The 18,634-nt window shown below is 33.4% G+C and overlaps 4 protein-coding genes across 6 annotated transcripts; 1 reads left to right on the top strand and 3 right to left on the bottom strand.

Annotated features, from left to right (window-relative positions):
• LOC109361293 (GTP-binding protein ERG) lies at positions 1 to 4,610 on the top strand. 3 transcript variants are annotated; one of them, XM_019606720.1, is made up of 8 exons: positions 1 to 509; positions 1,254 to 1,343; positions 2,026 to 2,171; positions 2,824 to 2,982; positions 3,096 to 3,166; positions 3,282 to 3,302; positions 3,515 to 3,611; positions 4,095 to 4,610. In XM_019606720.1, the coding sequence occupies exons 1-8, from the start codon at positions 75 to 77 to the stop codon at positions 4,177 to 4,179; spliced, it is 1,104 nt and encodes a 367-aa protein (XP_019462265.1). In that variant the 5' UTR covers positions 1 to 74; the 3' UTR covers positions 4,180 to 4,610. The 3 variants fall into 3 exon arrangements, with proteins under 3 accessions (XP_019462265.1, XP_019462263.1, XP_019462262.1); XM_019606718.1 differs by having other exon boundaries at positions 3,282 to 3,385; positions 3,472 to 3,611; XM_019606717.1 differs by having other exon boundaries at positions 2 to 509; positions 3,096 to 3,162; positions 3,278 to 3,385; positions 3,472 to 3,611.
• On the bottom strand, positions 5,689 to 6,250 carry LOC109360045 (CST complex subunit STN1). The gene has a single exon (XM_019604786.1). It carries the CDS (start codon positions 6,223 to 6,225, stop codon positions 5,713 to 5,715), a length of 513 nt encoding a protein of 170 aa, XP_019460331.1. The 5' UTR covers positions 6,226 to 6,250; the 3' UTR covers positions 5,689 to 5,712.
• Positions 9,493 to 10,248, bottom strand: LOC109359743. Its single transcript, XM_019604434.1, has 2 exons — positions 9,919 to 10,248; positions 9,493 to 9,876 (listed from the first exon to the last, which is right to left on the bottom strand). The coding sequence occupies exons 1-2, from the start codon at positions 10,246 to 10,248 to the stop codon at positions 9,493 to 9,495; spliced, it is 714 nt and encodes a 237-aa protein (XP_019459979.1).
• Positions 14,972 to 15,433, bottom strand: LOC109359742 (uncharacterized mitochondrial protein AtMg00810-like). The gene has a single exon (XM_019604433.1). It carries the CDS (start codon positions 15,431 to 15,433, stop codon positions 14,972 to 14,974), a length of 462 nt encoding a protein of 153 aa, XP_019459978.1.

Raw genomic sequence — 18,634 nt, 5'->3', positions numbered from 1 at the left:
CTAGTTAAAAAATGGCGTTTGAACCCCATAAACCCTGAAAATCCAAACAAGTTAGAATAGAATTGAAGCAAACAATGAAATCAGCATTGTCAACAACACTGAAAACCCTAAGAAGAACCTCTCACATAAACCCTACCACCATTTTCACCACCTTCTTCTCCGTCCAACCGCACCACCACGATTCCACCGACTCCGACTCATTCGACAGTTCCCACTACCAAATCTCAACAACGAATCAACCCAATCCAGCGCCAACATGGGACGATAAGTACAGAGAAAAAGCTGATAAAGTGATTTCTCCAAAGGGGAAATTGAAATTGAAAGAAGAAGAGGATGAGAGAAAAAAAAGAGCTCTCGCTAAGGCTCTGTTAGAAGCTGCGTTGGAAGCAAATGATGAAGATGAGGAAGAAGAGAAGGTTGCGGTTGTTAATGAAGAAGATCAGAAATCGTTGTCTGTTGGTATAATTGGTGCTCCTAATGCTGGAAAGTCCGCCCTCACTAATTTTATGGTTCGTTCTTTTTAACTTCGGTTATTTATGATACGAGATTATGGTGTCGTTCGATACATGTGGTCGCTTGGTTTTTGCGATATAATGTGTAGTTGTTAGTGTAATTTAATCTATGTTCCTTTTCATGTTTGTTAAAAAGATAATTGAATAAATAGTGACGAGGCTACGAAGGTGTTAGTTAATTTATGAGACAAATATGTTTTCGACTCGAGGTTAGTTATGGTAATGCATTTTAGGTATTAGTTAAAGTTCATTTGTAGGTTAGGACCTATGCTGAATGGTTTTGAGGATAGATATTGGGATAAGAAACTACATAAATTTATTACTGTTTATCTACCATTTTATCATAAGCCTGGTTGCTTGTGATTGTTTAAGTACCTTTTCGAACTAACTATATTTATCTCGGAGATATGCTTAGCTTCTTAACTTCTTTCTTTTTTCTTTTTCTTTATTGTAATTCCATGATATGACCGAGTTTTTGTCAATAAGGAGAAACAGTTCGAGTTAGCATCATTAGTGCAATGTGGGTTGACGGTGTTCTCTTTCTCCACAATTCCTCTTTAGAAAGAGGTTACATGATAAAAGCAATGTCAGAAAGTATTTAAGCTTGTCTTCAGATTTACTTGTTGTAAATAGTCCATGTACTCAATTTGAACTGATACTCTGCTTCTTGCATATTCTGTTGGCATCTGTCTTATCGTATGATTTCTGAATATGATATACGCTTTTACACATTTGTCATAGGTTGGGACAAAGGTGGCAGCTGTTTCACGAAAGACAAACACCACGACTCATGAAGTTGTGGGAGTGTTGACAAAAGGAGACACCCAAGTTGTGAGTAACTTGGCTCATTATTTAACTTCTTTTTTATTTAAAAGCAACGTTGTGAGGTTATAATTACACTTGTTGCACTAGAGGCATGTATGTTTGGGTTTAGAACACACGTGCATGCAATAGGTTATTTTGCTGATGAATATATGATTTTTTGTATCTGAGCCAAAATCTCCACATCATATCCTCAATATATTATTTAAAATACTAAATTACATGGATTTCAGTCTGGAGTATGATTTACTTGACCCATGGCAATGATGAATGAACCATCTATTTATCAGATGTTGATATATGTGTTTGATCAATAATCAGTGAAACTTGTTTTTTTATTTTTTCTGTGTGGGTTTCATTCTGAAAAGTAAAGGGAAGATGACGTTGTGAATGTGAAGTGATAACATTTTGCCTATGTATTTGTGACTTGGAACAGGCAGGGTCGTTTTTCAACAGTTGTACAGCTAGAAATAATTGTAATTTTTGTGGAGGCAAGTTATAAATCAATTAGACAAAGCCCATTTATTTATGCTTAGAATTACCACAACATCTATTGTTTCAAATGATATATTTTTACTGGAATGAATTTCCATAATCTTACTGTTTCATTGTGTTATGTTTTGATAGTTTTTTAAACTTGATTCATTTTATTTATTTACACACTCTCAGTCTTGTTATATTCTCCATGCAGTGTTTTTTTGATACACCAGGGCTCATGTTAAATTGTGGTGGATATCCTTATAGGGATGTCAAGGCTCGTATTGAAAGTGCTTGGAGTTCAGTCAATCTCTATGAAGTGCTCATAGTCATTTTTGATGTTCATAGACACCTTACCAGGTCAACATTTTATTATCATTTCAATTGAGGAGTTTGACCTATTTCATTCTTTATTACCCCTTTGTTCACCTTGAAAGAGGGGAGAAAAGACACTCAAAAATGGTTATTATATGAAATATTATGTATTGGCTTAAATTTGCTCAATTAAGCTGTTATTAGTTCCTTTATGGTAAATATTTATATTATGAATTTCATTTTCTTCCCTATGAACATTCCAACTTCTTTCTTTTATTTATCCAACCAAATATTGTACTCATCTCTCATAGTGTATCATAGATTCATTAAATTTCGTTTCTGTGCTTTACTTGTATTTACACAATAGTTAGGATTTTTTGGTAAGTGGTAACTCATTGACTTTAAAAAAATATGTATGCATATTGAACCAGGAACTTTTGTAATCAGTGCTGATGGCTCATTGACCAGTGAAACTCATAAAAACCTCTATAAAATACCAAAAGGGATATTACTGCTCAGGACCCTTGAAGGTCTACATATTGTTGGTTTTAATGGTTCAAATGAATTTGGTGTTAACCATACTTTTATCTCTTCACCTTATCTCCATTATAGTACACATTCTTTAATTCCATATTTTGCCCAGTTCTTTTTTCGTTATTAGTGATCCCGTCTCATTTTTAACATTCCATCAATATAGGCCTGATTCAAGAGTAGTACAATTGATTAAACGCATGGGAGCTCGACCCATACCAAATCAAAGGCGAGTTTTGTGCATGAACAAGATTGATTTAGTAGAGAAAAAGAAAGATTTATTGAAGGTCGCTGAAGAATTCAAAGATCTTCCTGGATATGAAAAGTAAGGTTTTCTTGTAGAAAGACTTGGGTGCTGGTCTGCAGTTTGATTTTAACTTTGCCGTGGACTGATTCTTGTTCTTTAGTTACCTTCTAATGCCTATTTTCATTATATAGGCATTTCATGATATCGGGACTGAAGGGGGCTGGAGTAAAAGATTTGACTCAGTACCTGATGGAGCAGGCATGTATTTTTCCTAATTCACTGGCCTCACCTATTGGAAGAAGGCTTGATTATTGTTGTTTGGTTAGACAATCCTAGACTTAACTCTGGTTTTTTAATTGGTTCATATGCTTAGGCAGTTGAGCGACCTTGGGAAGAAGATCCATTCACCATGAGCGAGGAAGTTATGAAGATGATAGCATTAGAAGTTGTCCGTGAAAGACTATTGGACCATGTACATCAGGTAGTCATTAAATTCATTTATTCTTCTTATGTATTACATAATAGTTTTATAATTTTAGATATTGACTAACAATTTTCTCAATTAAGGAAATTCCGTATGATATTGAACATCGTTTGATGGACTGGAAAGAGTTAAGAGATGGTTCTCTTAGGATTGAGCAACACTTTATCACTCATAAATTAAGCCAGCGCAAGATTCTTGTGGGGAAGAATGGCTCAAAAATCGGGTAATTTCTATTTTCAGCTTTTCCTTCATGTAACTTTGATTTTGTGATTGTTACTTTAGCAGTTTCTCATATTTTGTTATGATTTCACTTCAGTTTAACACGGGGAAACTGGTTATCTTCATATTTTTTTGCATTATATATTTGAGATTGACATGTATAGTTATGCCCATTTTCCATCAACTGCAACGTTCGAGTATTTAGAATTTTAGATAGTTTCATCATGCAGCTTCCTTGAACTCAGGAATAAAATTGCTTACCATTCTGTCCGTGAATTTTTTTATTTTCTCTAGTTATTTATTAATTCATATTAGGTTGGTCCCGTATTACCTTCCATTTCACCTCCATCCCTTTATCATTCTCCAATTAGAGAGTGTATGCTTTGGATTCATTTGTCTTTCCTTGTTTCCTTCAAGTGAAAAGTTATTTGGACATCATTATGTTATGAGTTTCAAACTTCTGTTTATTCAAGTTTCTTTAATACAGGAGAATAGGAATGGAAGCCAATGATGAGCTAAGGTCCATTTTCAAAAAGCCAGTGCACCTAATTCTCCAAGTTAAGCTGAAATAGTGAACCAGGCAAATAGATTCGATGTTGAGAGTGTACCTTCGCTACCACACCATGTCACACAGTATGTCAAATGTGAAAGGTGTTTTTTGGCCTACTTTGAAGTTCACAATACCATGCTTGATGTCACAATGCTCATAAAGAAAATCATTGTTAGGGAGAAACAGGTTGAAAGCGTTTCAATGATGATCACACAGGCAAACTTTAGTGCCTTTTACTATTTGGTTGCCCAATATTTCAAGGAATTGAATTCATCAATAAGTTTGTAGCTCATATGAATTTGAAGAGGAAAATTACATCTTTTGTTTATTCAAATATAGTGTGATTTATACATGTTTTATCTTAAAAGACAATAGCCCATTTGGTTTAGTTATATGGTTCTTACTTTAGGAACTCTCAAAATGCCATTCTTATGAACCCATGTTAGCTTGTTGTGGTAAGACTTCGTTATTGTATAATGTTATGTTATGCATAGTAATTTGATGAAGCTGTAGCAATCCTTTATGTATTTTGCCTGTATATATTATGGCATCTTAATATATTGGTGCTGAAAAGGTAATATGGGATTTGTTTCTATTTATTCTTTAACCCGGGGTCCGTTTGCGAGTTTGATTTTGAAGAGATAAAGAATATGGAAGTCTTGGAAGTCATGAAATACACTTGTGAATTGGTTTTGAAGCCTTCATTTTCTCTTCTTTCTTCTTATCTAATTCACAAACTGACCTTTAAAGTCTAAAGAAGGGTTATATTTATTTGTTGGAATGTAAGCAAATTAAGGTGAGTTGGTAAGGATTCTACTCATTCCATAGAGGTGGGGACCATATTAGAGAGATGTAGTCTTCTATTTATCTTTTGTTCATTGTAGGAATGGTTAAAGAACCATTATTTGTAGCATTTTATAAATGGTATTCCTAAAATAAATCAAGGTTATACTTTGTGTATAAGAGCAAAACACGAATACGATGTTGAACAATGAAGAACAATAGAAGAGGCATACACCTCACAATATGAAAGTCCCAACTTGTGGAATATAATAATTGAAATATGTTATGAGGTATATAATAAATCTCGTGGATTAATAAAAATTGATATATAATTCTTTGTTAATAATTCCAAGTAATTATTTAGATCCTTTTATCTTTAAGAATAACGTTAGTTTGGTATATTCTTTTCTTTTTTAAACTTCTACTGGTTTTCCTCAAACATGTCCAAATTGAGATTATATTTTATTGTCCAACATTAAATTAATATAATAATTATTCAATAAAGTTTTCCATCAAATTTGAGTGACAAAGAAAATAATTGTGAAATGCATATTTGGATATTTGGTCTATTTTTCAATATTAATGCCATTCTAAAAATTTGATGGTATAAAATAATGATTAAAAAATAAGAACAAGAAAATAGAGAGCAGTAGTGAGAAAAAAGGGAATTGTTATATGAATTAATGTAAAATGAAAAACGATATATTTCTTACTACATATGACATTTTCTCTTTTGGCAATGTTAAAAAAAAAACTCCACCATCATTCTACTTTACTTGTGTAGTAGAAAAGAAGAAGAAGAAGGGTGAGGCAAAAGATTATAACAGTTACGAGCCAAATTGACACACTCAATCCAATGCAACACTTCAGCATTAGGATCTCTCTCAACCATAACATCCGACACCGTTACCTGCACCGCACCCCTATACCTACTTATCCTACCCCTCACCCTCGCCACCACTCCAACCTTCACCACCGCCGCCGCACGCGCCGCCAAATCAGCGATTAGCCGAACGTCCTGCGGGCTCCGGCGTCGGGCAAGGTAAGGAGAGTTGAGGTGGTTGAGCCAGAGGATGCAGGGGACGCAGCCCGTGCCGTCGTCAATAGCGAAGCGGAGGAAGGTGTTGGGCTTGTGGTCCCGGAGCGTGACGGTGCCGAGGGTTTCGGCGCGTGAGAGAGGGATGGATCTACGGGAGAAAGAGTCAGGGGAATGTTGAGAGAGGGAGAGGAGATCGAAGGCGAGGAGTTTGACGTGAGTGTTGTATAATGGATTCTTCTTCTCCATTGTTGAATTTCAAACCCCTTTCTCTCAACAATAAGTAGTACTATATAGCTTGTTCGGTACTTTTGAAAATGAAATAAGTCCATAATTGTATTTTTTTGAAAAAAATATATACATTAAACAAATATGTCTATTAAAATAAAATAAAATAAAAATATATTATATATCCATTTATAACTAAAATATATAAGTAAATGATTATTTTAAATTATTCATATATTTAATTACTAAATTTAAAAATAATCAAATAAATAAAAAAAACTAATGCATGTCTTATACTGTTATTTTTTAAATTTCCGTTAATTTTAACAAACAACTTTAGTTTAATAAATTATTTGCACATTTACAAGTTTATAGCTACTTTCAAAATTATAAGCTCACAATTATAAGGTAATTTTCCTAAACATAGCATAAGAAAATAATATATCATTAGATGATTGATTATACATGAATTTTTTAAGTGATCACATAACTAGTAATTGTTGTATAACCCATATTTATCAACTAATTAAAAATAATAATTTAGTTATTGAATTGAATAAATAATAATTTATTTATCCAAAGTTGTTACAACAAAGAAGTTGAATTGTGAATAGAATGAAAACAAAATTGGATGAATGAAAGAATAAGAGTTGCAAACAGAAAAGAGATTAAAGACAATGAAGAATATGTGAGGATTATGCAGAGTGGGAATTTTTAATTGAGATGAATGAACATTAATGAATTTCTATTTTTGTGTGTTAGTTACAAAGTGATAGTTAGGATTTACTATTTATAGAAACCCTTAACTAACTTAACTAAATTTTGAATCACACTTTCAACACCCCCATGATTCGAAATTTACAAACAACATCAAACTCCTAAACATCTAACTACCCAACAATCGAATCTACTCTTGCATCAAGCCTTGAATTCCTATCTTATTTCTCTAGTCTTTAAACCTATCTATCTTCAAAGGCTTAGTCATAATATCTGCCAATTAAAGCTCACTCTTGCAATGTATGAGCTTGATTCTTCCTTCTGCAACTTGTTGCCTTAAGTAATGATATCTTGTTTCAATATGCCTGCTTCTGCAATGTGAGACTAGATTCTTGGCTAAATCAATTGCTGATTTACTATCTATCAACAATTCAATTACTTCTCCATTTTCAATACCAAGTTCTAGCAACAATGATGATAACCAAATTGCTTGGCAAGCTGTTGCACAAGCTGCTATGTACTCAGCTTCACAAGTTGATAATGCCACAACCCTTTGTTTCTGTGAGCACCAAGATATAGGAGCACCTGCAACCATGAACACATATCCCATTGTGCTCTTTCTATCTAGTATATCCCCACACCAATCAAAGTCAGAATAGGCCATGAGTTATGAACTAATCTTCTCATTTTGATGAGGAAAAACAATGCCAAAATCAAGTGTTCCTCTTAGATATCTCAGAATGTTTTTGGCTACAACCATATTAGAGTATCTTGGATCGCTCATGAACCTACTGATCACACCTAAACTGAATGATATTTCTGGTCTAGAGTGGCAAATATACCTCAAGCTTCCCATAAGTTGCCTAAAAAGTTGCATCCACAACTGCTTCTTCCTCACAATTATCCAATTTCAAATTTATCTCTGTTGAGTTTCTGAGGCATTGCAATTCATCATATTGAACTTGTTCAACACCTCAAGCATGTACTTCTTTTGGTGCATGAATAATCCTCTCTTGGTGTGTAGAAATTGTAGACCAAGGAAGTATGACAACCTTCCTAAGTCTGTCATTTCAAACTCACCCTTTAGGCTTTCCTTCAACTCTTCAATTCCTCTTGAGCTACTACCTGTAATCAGGAGATCATCTACATATAGGTAGATGAACAAGGCACCATGGTTTTGGTCTATAGGCTTGGTGTACACACCATACTCAACTGTACATTTCTAAAAACCAGAGTCTTGTAGAAATTTGTCAATCCTCTTATTCCATACTCTAGGTGCTTGCTTTAATCCATAAAGTGCTTTCTTGAGTCTTAGCACTTTATCCTCATTGCCTTTTCTGATGAAACCAGGGGGTTGAGACACAAACACCACTTCCTCTAATGGACCATTGAGAAAGGCTGACTTGTCATCCAATTGGCACAACTTCCATTTCTTCCAACTAGCTAAGGCTACCATAAGTCTCACAATTTCCAATCTAGCCACTGGTGCAAATACCTCAGAGTAGTCAAGTCCTTCTTTTTGCATAAACCCTTTGACCACAAGCCTGACTTTGTGCTTCTCATGTTTGGCACATACAACACATCAGTGATCATGGCATGTTTGCCATCTTTTCTCTTGATCAAAACATCACCAGTGCCTTTAGCTTGAATGACCCTATTGTAAGCAAATCTAACACTGATTTTTCTTTTTCCATCAAAATTAACCAACCAATCTCTGTGTCCAGTCATATGGCTTGAGCAACCAGAATCTATATACTATATATCATTATTCTTGCTAACTTGGCTTGTAACCATCATGAGCAAGAGAGGTTGATCATCATTTTCTGTCTCAACCTCTTCTTCTGCCATGTGTGTTTCATTGTGTTGTCTGCTTCTATTATGACTTTGGCTAGGAGGGGCTTTGCATTCATTTGAGAAGTGGCCAATTTTGCCACAATTGAAGCACTTTAACTTCTTCCTAGGGATGACAATAAAAATCAAACCCGTGGGTACCCGCTCGAACAAAACCCGAATTTAATGGGGAAAAGCCGATGTGATTAGGTTCGGGTTCGAGTTTTACCCGGGTTTAAATTTCAGGTTCGGGTTTGGTATAGCAAAGACCCTAACCCAAACCCGCCCTGAAGTAAAGTAATTCAATTTAAAATTGAAATTTCTATATTTGCCCATTGTTTTTAATTTCTAATTTCACTTTACATACTATTGGATCTTCAAACATAAAAGAAATGAAATAATACAAGAGAAAATAGAAATCTTAGAGAAAAATTACACAAAAAGAATATCATATTTTCCTTAATACTTTATCATTTTCGGGTTTTTTTTTCCGGATTCGGGTTACCCGAAACCTGACGGGTTTGAGGATGGTATTTTTATTTTCAACCCCGTTGAGTTTGGGTTCGGGTTCGGAATTTCGGGTTTGGGTTTGGGTATGTGCAAACCCGCCCCCGACCTGCCCCATTGCCATTCCTACTTCTTCCTAACCATTGCCTTTCTACCTCCTCTCCATTGATTGAATCCCCCTCTCTTAATTGATTCTTCTGATTTATCAATGTCTATTCTTTCTTGATCTCTTTGTCAAGACCAATTTTGTTGAGAATTCTTGAAATTTCCACCTTTGAAATCTCTTCCTCTACTTCTTCCTCGAAATCCATTGCTTCCACCAAAGCTCCTTCTACTTGTGTGAGCTTGTAAGGCCTGCTCAACAGGTCTTTCTATGGATCTTTCCATGAGCCTTTGCTCATGTGCCTCAAGAGAACCTTGAAGATCTTCCACCTCCATTTCTTCTAGTCTTTTGAACTCCTCAATTGTCACTACAATGTGGTCAAAATTTGGAGTTAACGTGCGAAAGATCTTCTCAACAATGGACTGATAAAGAATCTTCTCTCCACAAGCTTTCATTGAATTTGTATGAGTGACAATTATGTTAAAGAATTGAGTCACCTTCTCATTTGCATCCATCTGCATCAATTCATATTGTCTTCTTAAAGTTTACAATCTCACCTTCTTCAATTGTTCCGCTCCTTGATTGCAAGCTTCAAGAATCTGCCATGCCTCCTTCGAATTTGGAGCACCAGAAATCTTCTCAAAGTGTGCTTCATCCACACATTGATGTAGGAGGAACATTGCCTTGCAATTCTTCTTCTTGTTCTCCTTATGCCCCTTCCTTTGTTCTTCTGTTGCACCTTCAGCAAGAATTGGAAAACCTTGTTCAACAATTTCATCTACATCTTGATATTCCATTAGTGCCTTCATTTGCACTCTCCATCGGTTCCAATTCTTGCCATTAAGAACTGGAAGGTTTGCTGGGAAATTTCCTTTGTTTTGTCCCATGATTTTCGAAGATGATTGATGATGATGAATGTGTGTTCTTGGATCTTTGAACCTTGCTCTTGATACCAATTTTGTTGGAACAAAGAAGCTGAATTGTGAATAGAATGAAAACAGAATTGAATGAAAGAATAAGAGTTGCAGACAGAAAACAGATTAAAAACAATGAAGAATATGTGAGGATTATGCAGAGAGAGAATTTTTAATTAAGAGGAATGAACATCAATGAATTTCTATTTTTGTGTGTTTGTTACAAAGTGATAGTTAGGATTTACTATTTATAGAAACCCTTAACTAAATTTTGAATCACACTTTTAACAAAAGCAACTTGTCTAACAAAATTTAGGTTTGCTGTTACTTCTAAAGTTCTTCTGATCATGCACCAATGATGATGCCAAGCATTATCATCTCCTTGCCCATTGCCTTTTAATCTTTAAATAGTAAATGATATTATTCATATTCTTTATGTTGCTATTCCCATTAATGGTATCCAAAATATGTGTCTACCATTTGAGGAAGAGAATCTCTATTAGGAAGTTGCAATGTTTTTCAAATCCAAGTCCAACTAAGACTCATGGTATGTGATTCCTCTGCACTCTAATTGTGGTATGACTTGTATGATACTGAAGTACAATAATATAACCACAAGAGTCATAATGTAACCATATCGCATCATGCCATATCGAACGAGTTTAACTCCTCTCCAGTAATGGAGAGGCCATTACTAGAATATATAACCGAAATTTTTTTAAACTTTATTTATTTTTTATTAAAAAATAATATGAAATCATGACCGTTATAATTTTTTTTGACATGTGTCATCATCCTATTTAGTACTGGACTCTCCAATATTGGAGAGGATTCCCTTCCACATGGACCATATGAGCCCACATTAAATTGAAAAACATTTTTTAATCAGAAAAAGATTCACCCCATAACAAACGAATGATAACAACTACACTAACCACAAGACGATAATCACGACATCAATTGCACTTTAAAACATTGGGTTGGAGACATTCTAGTGAGACCCTCACTTAGTTTCCAACATATTCAAGATTTATGACACTAGTTCAATGACAACTTATCATTTCTAACCGGCTGAAGTTTTACATGATTAGAATTTGAGTAAAGATATACTATACTATATCCCAAAATTGTACATATTTTTTAAGGGGTGAGTGAAATTATGTATATTAAATTGTTTCCATCTTAGTACTTCTCCCCTTCAAATGGGTTTTTCAATAGCTGTTATGTGAAGGTGGATGCTTCAATATTTGGTCACCGTGTTGTGTTATTTTGGTGCATAGAGAAAAGCAGTACCAGCTATTAAGTAAATCAACCCGTTTATGTTTTGTTAGCCAGAAACTCATTAATGTATGAAGCCTTCCATTAATGGAGAGACAAGTACTTCCATTTACTTATATTTTGAATGAAAAAAATATTATTTTATTATACTTAAAAAGATAAATATATTATTACATGTTACATTTTCTTTGGTTTTTCAAGGACTTGCTTCTCCATTAATGGAGAGTATCCATACTCAATATTCTGAAGCCCATATAGTGGAAAAGAAATGGATACGTATTTCATTCGATTTACCAGCACATATACAATGCTTTTTAAGATGTACATAAGAAGTATTGAATATTTTCTATTTAATATATAAAAAATAAAGTGATCCATATGTTTCATATATTACTCAATTATGTTTCACTTTTTAAAAATGTGTTTCTTACTCTTATATGTATATCTCTTTTAACTATATTTTTCACCCATATACACAATATCTCTCGATACAATGCTTTACAAATCCTCTCTTAGGTATTTTGTATGTTTAAAGTCAATAATATCCACTATATGATGAATTTAGTTCTTCTAGTATAAGTTTTCTCTATATACAAAAGTACAAAACTGAGATGAAACTTAAATATTTTGTTTAAATGGAGCAGACATATAACATCTACATAATCCAGTAATTGATATGCTATAATGTCTATACTTAAACTTTATTAATTAGCACAAAAAAAAGCTAAATGGAAGACAATTTGAGATAACACTGAAAAGACTCTCACACAACAGAAAAATACTTGGATGATTACACTTATGATGGTTGACACTTTCCAAACCTCAATAAGTTGACCATGCATTGTGGTTTTAGGTATATATTTCAACCCTTAATTGGACCTATGGGATACCCCTTTTATGAACATAAAGGGTGCAACCAATTATCATTTTTATTTGAAAATATCACCATTTCCAATATATGTATGTATACGTGACTACCACATATATGTTAGAATCAATAAGATTAATTTGAGTTTTCTTTGGCTTCTCCTTCTTGCGGATATTTAAGTGTGTATTGAACAAACAATATGGGAGATGCTTTTGTTAGGTATGAATGCCCTTTTTTCATCTCTTACACAACGAAACTATGTATTTAAGTGTAATAAAATATAATTGATGAGATAGTCATTACATTCTGGTCGGAATGCACTGGTAGTAAAGTCAAATGTTGAATATGAAATGAAATTTTTACCTAATTATATGAGATCACGATATGTGATAGTATGAAAACTGAAGTCCTTCTCTAACAAATAAGATTTCTATTTTTAGTTTCCCTTTTCCTTTTTACTATTTCTATTACTGTTGGTCTTATAATACTCCATAAACTTTAGGTGCTTCAAACTATTATGCAACTTTAAAGCTGAATTGTCAAATATGAACTTTATTTATGTATGATGTCATTCAACGGGACAGAAACTAATAATCGTTCAAGAAAGTGTAATCTCTTTCTTAATAGGGAGGGATACACTTAATCTTAATGATTAAACTTACTCCTCATCATAGTCATCAATTTTAAGAAAATTCAATGGTTTAAATTAGTCGGTAGATCTAAATCATTAGATATTTATAAAATTGATAGCTAAGATGGAAAGTAAGTTTAAAAAATTTACTCAAATTGATGCTGATTAACATCTTCAGAGATATTGAATATTAGCCTTTAACCTTATAATATTTGGGTACAAATATGTTGTCCTATAATTTATGCCACTCCATGTGCTATTGGCTGGTGATTGGTCAGAAAAATATATTTAAGTTAAAATTTAATTATTAAATATTTTTCTAATTAATCATAAGCTCATGACACATGGAATGGTACAAACTATGGAACATTAGGTATGATCCCATAATATTTATATACCTTAAAATCTAGATACAAGAACATAGGTGTTAAATTATATAATCTCATTTTTTTATTCAATTTTTATTCTACCATTGCAATAGAAAATTTAGTATACGATTTGAATATAGCTAAAATATTATTTTCTGTTATTAATTTAATTTTTTTACATGTAATTATTTTAATCTAGCTTTTAACTCATCTAGTATACCAATTGTTACATTTTATTAAATCTTCTATACTACATTATTTTTTCAATATTATCTTTTCCTAAAAACATAATATATGTATTAGAAGTGTAAAGCTTGTTACAAAGAGGGAGGGTACTTCTTTTACCATTCAGTATTACTTATATTTAATAGGAAATAATAATTAAATATAAATGAAAAACGATCTCGTGACAATATAAAATATGTAACACTCTGCATAATATTTTTTTCGTGATAAAATAGTTCTGTATATTACATTTACTACAGCCTCTTGTGAAGGAGAAAACTCCATGCAATATCTCTCCTGATGTAATAATGACATGTGTATTTTGTTACTTCTATGAATCCATGAGAGGAAGATTATATTCGCTTTCCCGGAAATCCAAACTATTAAAATAAAAATATTATACATCATATTAAATTATTTTAACATAATAATTAAATAAATACTAAAATTTACAACTTGTACCTTAGGCGACTACTCACTAGTTATAAACAATATTAGACATGCATATGCTATTTTATTTAAGTCATACATTTTATATTTGTTCAAAATTATAAGTTTTGTATAGTAGAAACATATTCATGATTACTGCTATTTTCCTTAAACAAATTTCAAAGACTGAAAGCAGAAATAATTAGTAAAGTTGTACTTGCTATTATTTATTTTGGAATCATAATCCTTAATTCCCTAATTTTTGCTATGCCACACTTACTTTCGAAATGAGCATTAATGAGAATATCTATGAGAATTTGATGTTCTTCTGAAACTTAGAAGAAGAAAGGATCCTTCTTGTTCTTCAACTAAGAACAAAAAGAATAGAAAGATATGAAAATGAAACTTTACTTTACTTTTATTGAATATGAAAAACTGAATTAATTATACAATGAATGAGACTGCTATTTAAACACTAAGTATACAACTAACTCCTAACTAATTTTATGAAATAAACACATCTGATATAATTCGTATAACCACTTTTTATAAGGGTTGTTTGTTAGCCAAGTAAACTGTCTAGTATAGCTTTCTGATCTATCATGGATAGAAACTGGTGTGCCTTGATCTATCATGGTTAGGAAGCATATTGCCTTTGTGAAGTTGCTTGAAGTCTTGTGCATTTGGCTAGCATGATGATCTGATGGCTTGGTGCATGCTGTGTTGTTCTCCAATTGTTCCTGAGCATGGATATTTCTGTCTAATACCCTCCACAAGCTGGGGAACATATATTAATGAGACCAAACTTGTAATGAATCAATGAATAATCTTTTGGCCCTAATGGCTTTGTTAATGCATCAGCTAATTGTAAGGTAGTTGAAATAGGTAAAAGTTTGATCAAACCTCTATCACATTGTTCACGAACTGTTGACAATCAAGTTCTATATGTTTAGTTCTTTCATGAAAAACATGATTTGAGGCAATGTGTATAGCATACTGATTATCATAATAAAGCAAAGCAGAAGTAAAAGATGAATGTTGTAAATCCTGTAACATATAAGACAACCAATTAATCTCACAAGTGGTTAATGCCATAGCACGATACTCTGCTTCACAAGAACTTCTTGCTACTGTTTTTTGCTTTTTGGATTTCCATGAGATTAGTGAATTGCCAAGGTAGATGCAGAAACCTGTAACAGATCTCCTAGTATCAGGGCAAGATACCCAATCACTATCACTATAGGCTTTAATTTGTAGAGGAGAATCTGTTGGGTAAAAAAGGCCTAATGAAGGAGCACCTTTGATATACCTAAGAACCTTTAGGGCAGTAGAATGGTGGACAATTGTGGGGTTTGCCATGAATTGTGCCAATTGATGGATAGAGAAAGCTAGGTCTGGCCTAGTGTTGGTAAGGTAAATGAATCTACCTATGAGTTTTCTATAGGTTCGGGGATGGGGTGCTAGAGTCTTGGTAAAGATGTGTGCCATTTGTCATGGGAGTTGAGGATGGTTTGCAGCCTAGTAAGTCTGCATCAGATAAAATTTCTAATGCATATTTTCTCTGATTCATAAAAATACCAGATTTGTTTTTTGCAATCTCAAACCCCAAAAAGTATTTTATATTACCAAGGTCTTTAATTCTAAAAGCTTTATCCAGATATTGCTTAAGAGTGAGTATTTCAGGCAAATTATTTCCACTAAGTATTATGTCATCAACATAGACTAGGATTATGGTAATTGATTGAGTAGAACTCCATTTAATGAAAAGAGAATGATCACCCTTGGATTTGTGGTAACCCTTTTTGAGTAAGAAATATGAGAGTTTAGCAAACCATTGTCTACTGGCTTGCTTGAGACCATAAAGGGATTTGTCAAGTTTGCAGACTTGATTAGGGGCAGTAGGTTTTAGGACAAGGGGTAAAACCATGTAGACTTCCTCATTGAGGTCTCCATGGAGGAAAGCTTTGCTCACATCCAATTGTTGGAGAGTCCAATTATGGATGGATGCTAGGGTAAGAAGAAGTCTAACTGTATAAATTTTGGCAATAGGGGAGAAGGTACTGATATAGTCTATGCCCTCAGTTTGGATATATCCATTAGTCACAAGCCTAGCTTTGTATCTCTCAATTCCCCCATCTGGCTTATATTTAATCTTAAATACTCATTTGCATCAAATATCTCTTTTTGTGGGTGGTAATTCAGTAAGGGTCCAAATGTTGTTCATTTGTAGGGCTAAAAGTTCATTATTAATGGCCTCTTGCCAATGATGATGCTTGATTTCCTGAGTACATGTTTTTGGTTCAGCATTGGTGGATATGGTAGGATGATGGTTTTGTGTTTGTTTGATAGTTTATGGTATGAAAGGTATGAGGACAAAGGGTATGGTATAGAAGTTTCAGGTTGTGTGTTATGAAAAAGGACACAATGATAATCTTGTATGTATGTAGGAACTTTAGATATCCTACTACTCTTTCTTAATTGTGTAGGTGAAGTATTTGTAGGTAAGGGTTGAAGTATTTGTAGGTAAGGGTTGAGGATTGGTTAGGGCATTATTAGTAGTGTCAATAGGACTAGGTGTCGGGGAATGTTGTTGTTGGTTTGAATTACTGGTTTGTAGGTTATGGTTTGTAGCAGGGAAAATATCATCATAAAGAGTAGAGTTGGGAGCAGTGGAAGGGTGTATAGGTGAGTGATGGATAGAGTTGTGGATGAGACTCTTTGTAAGGGAAAATAGACTCATAAAATATGACATCTCTACTCATGTCTATGCCTCTGGTGGCTAAGTTTAAAACAATGTACCCTTTTATGCCTTCTTTAAATCCTAAGAAAACATACTTAGTATCTCTTAGATCTAATTTAGATCTAGAATACTTGTGTGTGCTAGTAAAACAAAGGCATCCAAATACTCGTAGGTGCTGTATATTTGGTTTCTTGTGGTATAAGGATGTGTGTGGGCATTGTTTGTTTAACACAGGGGTGGGTAGAAAATTAATAATGTGGGTAGCATGCCTAATGGAATATTACTAGTAAACTTTGGGTAGGTTGCTTTGAATAAGGAAGGCTCTTGCCACTTTCAAGAGATGTTATTGTTTTCTCTCCACAATCCCATTCTGTTGGGGAGTGTAGGTGCATGATTTTTGGTGTAAAATTCCTTTGTCAGAGTAGAAAGTCTTTAAGAGAAATTTTGGGCGATTATCACTTCTAACTACTTTAACTTTTATAGAGAATTGAGTATTAATCATATATACAAAGCCTTGTAATAAACCAAAAGTTTCAGATTTGGTTTTCATTAGAAATATCCGAGTATATCTACTATGATCATCTACAATTGTTAAGAAATATCGGTGTCCATGCACAAAGGGTATTCCAAAGGGTCCCCATATGTCAACATGTATTATGTCAAAGATTTGTGAAGATTGAGTTTGGCTTAAAGGGAAAAATAACCTTTTTTGTAAAGAGATATGGGTTCGAAAAAGCCTGCAACAAGGAATTTTATCCTGGTTCGTTTTGCGGTCCACTACAAAACTACATCCAGTCCTCCCCTTCTGATCTCGGGAGATTTTCTTTACTAATATTGAAACGAATGTATATTACATGCACACTTCCAATACAAGACCTTAGATGCTCCCTTCTTGAATTCCTAGAACCCCTACCTTGGTTTGACTACTCTAATCGCCTAAGAAAACATTTCTTACGATCTAGCCCCAACCAAGAATATGTTCTAAACTCAAGACCTCTAAGTCTTGGTGAAGACTCACTTAATCTCTTTGGTGGTAAGACACCAAGAGACGACTTTCCTTATCACAAAAATAGCACAAAAACAAAGTATTATAAAGCACAATATGACTCAAATATTACAATTAAAATATAACTATAAACCCTATACAAATCTCACAAATTAACAAGAATATGTATGAATTCAGAATCATGTAGAAACATGTAATTTCTATCCTACGAAATCTCTAAAAGAAATGCAAGAATCATGCAAGAAAAGTTAGAATTATGAACACATTTAATCACATCCAATTGGATGACATTTTAAATCCTAAGCATGATATTATCTCTCACTACCTCACATGCATTTCTCTCTGCCTATATCATACACAATGACCATGGAAAATATGCAACTTAGCAATTCTAAAAATGAATGAACGTATGAAGCATGGTGTAAAAACACAGTTTATATAAAAAAGTTGTTAGACGCCTAGTTAATCGATTAAGTGCCATTTTAATCGATTAACGGGCTGTTGAGAATAACTGAATTCTGTTTTTCAGTTATATGTTAAAACTGATTTCACATTAATCGATTAAGGCCTTACTTAATCGATTAACTGACATATTTTTCAGCTAAGAGATTAAATGGTAAACTACCTATATGCTATGCTTATAAACTATACATGTTTCACCATTATGTTATACCTAAGATGCACAAATAACATGTATGCTTAATGCATGAACATATAATAATCTAGATGGCATGTCTCATGTAAATTATATGATTGTTTTTAGAACTTGTGAGATTTGTATCTAGGTTTAGCTAACCTAGACTCAATAACTAAG

Source organism: Lupinus angustifolius, chromosome LG11, assembly GCF_001865875.1.
Source record: "Lupinus angustifolius cultivar Tanjil chromosome LG11, LupAngTanjil_v1.0, whole genome shotgun sequence".
NCBI classification, from domain to species: Eukaryota; Viridiplantae; Streptophyta; class Magnoliopsida; order Fabales; family Fabaceae; genus Lupinus; species Lupinus angustifolius.
Note: the sequence above shows the minus strand (reverse complement) of the source record. Positions and strands in the feature narration are given on the sequence as shown.